The 6000-nt window shown below is 38.6% G+C and overlaps 1 protein-coding gene across 1 annotated transcript in view; it reads right to left on the bottom strand.

The window, feature by feature from the left end:
• Positions 1–427: 427 nt before the first annotated feature.
• SYPL1 (synaptophysin like 1) overlaps positions 428–6000 on the bottom strand; it is a 28010-nt gene continuing 22437 nt past the window's right edge. Inside the window, exons 5-6 of the mRNA XM_002712032.6 lie at positions 3421–3609; positions 428–1898 (exon numbers count right to left, since the gene is read on the bottom strand). Of these exons, the coding sequence (XP_002712078.2) occupies positions 1764–1898; positions 3421–3609 (324 nt within the window). The 3' untranslated portion in view covers positions 428–1763. The remainder of the gene's footprint in view (positions 1899–3420; positions 3610–6000) is intronic.

Genomic DNA, 6000 nt, shown 5'->3' with positions numbered 1-6000 from the left:
CCCCAGATAACCACAACGGCCAGAGCTGTAACAATTTGAAGCCCAGAGCCAAGAGCTTCCTCCGGGTCTCCCACACAGGTGCAGGGGCCCAAGGCCACGGGCCATCTTCTTCGGCCTTCAAGACCATAGCAGAGAGCTGGATTGGAAGTGGAGCAGCCAGGAATTGAACCGGCACCCATATGGGATGCTGGCACTGCAGGAGGTGGCTTTGCCCACTACACCACAGTGCCAGCCCCCGAATAAGCATTTTTTAAAATGAGACTGAAACAAAAAAGTTTCAGTCATCAAAGCATTTCTGTCTGTTTTATTCCTTGCCAAACATTTAAAAACATTATTGTGATTCTATTTCCTGCTTTAAGGCAGTTTCATTTTGCACTGCTTATGCCTTTAAGATGAAGGTTTCTTTGTAATAACAATCAAAGCACTCTTTCTTTCAATTTCTTTATTAAGTTGGTTGCATAAAAGATATACATTCCTCAAAACATTTCCTGTCACGGATAAAAGCAACAAAAACAAGGCAATAGTAAGATGTGCTTCACATATAAACAATCATATTCTAGGAATAGGCAATCTGGATCCCTGTACAATAAGATTAGGAAGCAAAATGTGAGTAAGCCCCATATTCAGAATATACCCAAATGTGTGTGCAAAGAGAGTATACCCACAATAAAGCTCAGGTTCTTTTATGATGCATAATTCCTTAATTATCCAATTGTGAAAGAAGAACATTAAGAAACATGAAATCAGAATCACATTTATTTTCACAATATCAATGCTAAACTCAAGACAGCAACTTCATTGACTCTAAATGTTAAATGTTTCAAAAGTAAAAGGTAATCTTAATTTTTGTGACCCCCTGAAAAGGTCTGCAAAAAAAAAAAAAAAAAAAAAAAAGTCTCCTATTCTTCTCTACTCACAAGGAGACTAGATCTCAACCTATGCTTACACAGCAAGAGCAACATAGGAGAAAAAACAAACATCACCAAGAGCAATGCCCACACATACGAAGACATCTAGGTGAACCATGTTCTTTCTACTGATACCCGAGGGTACTTCAAAGAAGTTCATGGAAAACACGCACTATCTCTGAATTCCTATTAAACCACTAAAGTAATGTAAGCTTATACCTCATGTAACAGAATTACTAAATAAACTACACATCTGTTAGAAATTTCCAAATCCCTGCTCCCACCACAATTTTAGTACACATATTAAGTACAGCAGGTCATTTAGAAAAAACAGAAATAGAGCATATACCCAGTTTTTGCCATTACATTTTCATAACATGAACAATGTTCAGATAGAAATTTTGAACTAAATATGTTTTTTCTAAATACAACTTATATAATATAGGTTTTCTTAAACAAAGACAGGTCTCAGGCATGTAATCTGTACAAACTTACAGTAGTGTATATCCCAAATAATTTTATTCCTATTATGATAGAATATAATTTTATGAATGAAGATACACGTTAAGGCTTAAGGTGTAAACACTTTAGAAAGCAAACAACTTACTGCTCATTTAAAAATGTGTATCATCTCATAACAGGCCCCTGAACTTTTAAAATTTACATGTGAGAATACATTTACATCTTACATTTCTAAGAAAGGCACAGGCTTTATGTAAAAAAGCAGCAAAATTTAAAACCCACCAATTTATTGAAAAAGCCATTACTTTTATTAGAAACCAATAATGCTTCTCAAGATGTTGGCAACAAGTCATAGCAAGACACACATTTCCTACAGTGCTTTTCTCTCTTTAATTATATTCCAGCAGGAGGTGGAACCCCTCCTTGGCCGTGGGCAGTAGAAGTATTTGATGGACTGTGCAAACTGGTCTCCTTGTATACAAACCACGCATTTCCTCCCCAAAGTATCATGTTCAGAAAGCCAAAGATCTATGAAAAATAAACAAGGTAATCTAATACTCATACAGACATCCATGTCCTACTCACAAATCTTTTCTTTACATATATGACATTTTCAGGCAGTGCATCATTATTTAAAGTTTAATACTACATACAAAAGAGGATAAAAACTTTCTATTTCAATGTACAAAATTTGGATATATAATGACTTATTTACCACAAAATAAGGTTAAACCTCTAAGTCTGTAACATATAAAATCATGATTAAAAGAAATTTTAATTTTGCATGCTCATGACTACCAAGAAGATGAGACTGAATTTGAGAAAATGGAAGCCCTCCTTGTATTGGTTTCTACACAGACTGCAGTATTTGGGGATGAAAAGGAACATCAGGAATCCACATTTCCTTCTTTGGGAAGCTTTCAATTTTCTCCCACCTGGAGGGGCTACAAACTGTATACTTCTTCTTACTTCTCTCCTGTCTCCCCCTACTGCCACCTCTACACCAATCCAACAGTTGTAGGCCTGAGAGGAGTCACAGAAGAACTGCACTTCACATCCTGCACTAATCAACCTAGAAGAAAGTAACCTTCCCAAATGCAAATCTGTGACCAGATGAAAGCAAAAAGGTTCCCTGTATCAACAGAGTCCTTTATAAATCTAATAATAGTGACTTATAAAGATCAGGATAAAAAGCTTGTTAGTGCCACCCCATTACTGAAGGTCAAATGCTTTCTCTCTTTGTGTTTGTATGCCAAACCATTTCTTAAACTGTCCAGATCAAAGCTCTGTCAATATAAATGGTAAAAACTGATCTGATCTCTCAAAGTTATTAAACAAAAATTTAGGAAAATTCCTATGTAAGGTAGGGAGGGCTGCCTTCACCCATGGGAAAAATGTTTTCTTGAAGACATGAGACCCCCCCCAAATATAATCTATTCAATACAATATACTAATAATATATTTAACAGCAGATGTATAGAGGTAAAATAGTAGGCAGAATAATAGCTACCATATCATATAGACTAAATATTATAAATTATTTAAGAAACCACAGAAGTATCACTTTAAATGCCCAGAGTCAAGTCAGATTTAGAAAGCAGGGTTCCACAGTCAGACCTGGTTCAAATCTTGGTTTTCCATGTACTGGCTGTTGTCTCTTTGGGAGTGTTAACGTATGAGTTACATTTCCCCAGTAGTAAAGCCAAGGTTAGAATTCTACCTTCCACAGTCCTTCTAGGATGACTGGATAACTTAAATAAGATGCAAGTATAAAGGCCTTAGCACAAAATGTTAGCAAAAGCCCCGCCTTGTCAATTTCAATGAAAAGTAAGACCAAATCAGGATCTTTTTCAAACTTGTAATGGGTAATAATTTTCTTAAACTTCTCTTCACATTATAAAGGTAAACACTACAACTAGGATTCTGATGATTTAGTAAAAATAAAAACCAAGATTCATCCAGAGAGTCACTGCAAATTGCTTTCTTAAATCATTAGTAAGGTTTTTTCTGATAAGTGAAATAAAAAAATTAATAAATAATGCATACATACCACAGATACATTTAGGGACCCCATACTAGTCACAGAACCAAAGTAACAATGCACGTCCTTCTGTTGACAAGGCAGAAGTTCCTGAACAATACTGTGCCCAGTGGATACTTTAATATCTGTAAGAGCTTTAGCCCAGGCTGAAGTGCTCACCAACCACAAAAAGGTGGCAACAAGAGTGATAACAAAGTCCTAAAGTAAAAACAAGTGTGAGTCAATAATGAATAGTCAATTGAAGAGCACTACATTTCAAATCCATGATGAAGAAATTACTGGTAACCCTCTGGGATGAGAAATGGCTTTCCTGACATACTTTACAGAAAAGGTCATAGTCAGTACAGCATGTGCTGATGTTTACTGTTACTTGCACAGGGCCTGGGACAGAACAGTAAGCACGACTCAGTCGTCTTCCTCAGGAGTCTTAGATTTTAACACTAGAAATCAAATGTCATGCAATCCTCACCATAATCTCATTTCAGTCTCCCACTTCCACAGTTACACCTTAGACCTGTCATCATCAACTGGATTGGCCCATAACTGTTGAGTATCCCTCTTTCCAATATCACCTTTCTAGCTCACCCCAGTATCCTAATCCCCAAAACCCTTTGACTTCACAAGACCTACAATCTGATCACAACCCATGTTTATTGCATCCAGCTTCATGCATGTCCTCATTTCCCTTAATCACTTTACTTCCTACGGTTCTTGGTTACAAACCTTTTGCATACACTCTCAATGTCCTTATCTACCTCCTATTTCCTCACATTGCTCAGGTAAATCTTTAGCTTTAGTTAAATCTAATTCTCCAAATATTAGATAATAAAATGGTGAAAAGCATACAACCAGGATGACAGCTCTCATTTTAAATTCATGAACACAAATTTTAAGAATACTCATTATATTAAAAAAAACTTCCCATGACAACTTACCACTAATAACTATCTTTTGATATTTATTGTATTTTTAACAATAAAAGGGAAGATTTTAATCATTTTGGATTTTTTTTATTTAACTCAAAGATGGAGAAAAAAAAATATTCTCCTTACTCAATTTCTGCCAAGGAACTAAAATTTTGTTAAGTAATATGGATTACAGGGGGCCAGTGCTGTGGCAAAGTGGGTTGAGCTGCCACTTGCAGTGTCAGCATCCCATGTGGGCGTCAGTTCTAGTCCTGGCTACTCCACTTCCAATCCAGCTCCCTGCTCATGTGCCTGGGGAAACAGCAGAAGAAGCCCCAAGTCCTTGGGCCCCCACACACAAGTGGGAGACCCAGAAGAAGCTCCAGACTCCTGGCTCCTGGCTTTGGATCAGCTGAGTTCCTGTCGTTGTGGCCATCTGAGGAGTGAACCAGCAGATGGAAAACCTCCCTCTTTCTCTCTGCCTCTCTGTAACTCTACCATTCAAATAAATAATAAATCTTAAAAAAATTAAAATAGCTAGAAAAATTTAAAAATACTGAATACAGGATTTAATTAACACTTTCTCTGTAATCTTAAGTTCCATCTTGTTTGGTCTTTCTCCAAATCAATGACCAAAATGACAACGTAAAAAACATGTATGTTGGCCGGCGTCGCAGCTCAATAGGCTAATCCTCCACCTAGCGGCGCCGGCACACCGGGTTCTAGTCCCGGTCAGGGCGCCGGATTCTTTCCCGGTTGCCCCTCTTCCAGGCCAGCTCTCTGCTGTGGCCCGGGAAGGCAGTGGAGGATGGCCCAAGTACTTGGGCCCTGCACCCCATGGGAGACCAGGAGAAGCACCTGGCTCCTGCCTTTGGATCAGCGTGGTGCGCCGGCCACAGCGCGCCAGCCGTGGTGGCCTTTGGAGGGTGAACCAACGGCAAAAAGGAAGACCTTTCTCTCTGTTTCTCTCTCTCTCACTATCCACTCTGCCTGTCAAAAAAAAAAAAAAATGTATGTTTTTCACGTTACATATTCGAAGCATATGGGTACACTCAAGGCTACGAACTCAGCAACAAAAAAACTCTCCAAGCTCAGAAAGGAGTTTTGGAGCTTATTATCAGACACATTTTATTTTAAAATATAATATATATATGTATATTTTGTTAGATTTTAATTATCATCTGTCAGTTTTGCTTGTATTTATTTATTTTAAAGATTTATTAATTTATTTGAAAGGCAGTGTTACAGAGAGAGAGACAGAGAGAGATCGTCCATCTGTTGATTCAATCCCCAAATGACCACAACGGCCGAACTGGGCTGATCTGGAACCAGTAGCCAGGAGCTAGCTTCCTAGCTTGCTTCCTTCCTCCTTCCCTTTTTTTTTTTTTTTAATAATTATTTATTTATTTGAAAGTCAGTTACACAGAGAAAGAAGGAGAGGCAGAGAGAGAGAGGTCCTCCATCTGCTGGTTCACTCCCCAGTTGGTTGCAATGGCTGGAGCTGAGCCAATCTGAAGCCAGGAGCTTCTTCCTGGTGTCCCACATGGCTGCAGGGGCCCACGGACTTGGGCCATCTTCCACTGCTTTCTCAGGCTATAGCAGAGAGCTGGATCAGAAGTGGAGCAGCTGGGACTCGAACTGGCACCCATATAGGATGTTGGCACTGCAGGCAGCGGCTTTACCC

Source organism: Oryctolagus cuniculus, chromosome 3 (genome assembly GCF_051225735.1).
Source record: "Oryctolagus cuniculus isolate XC-2025 breed Fujian yellow rabbit chromosome 3, ASM5122573v1, whole genome shotgun sequence".
NCBI classification, from domain to species: Eukaryota; Metazoa; Chordata; class Mammalia; order Lagomorpha; family Leporidae; genus Oryctolagus; species Oryctolagus cuniculus.
Note: the sequence above shows the minus strand (reverse complement) of the source record. Positions and strands in the feature narration are given on the sequence as shown.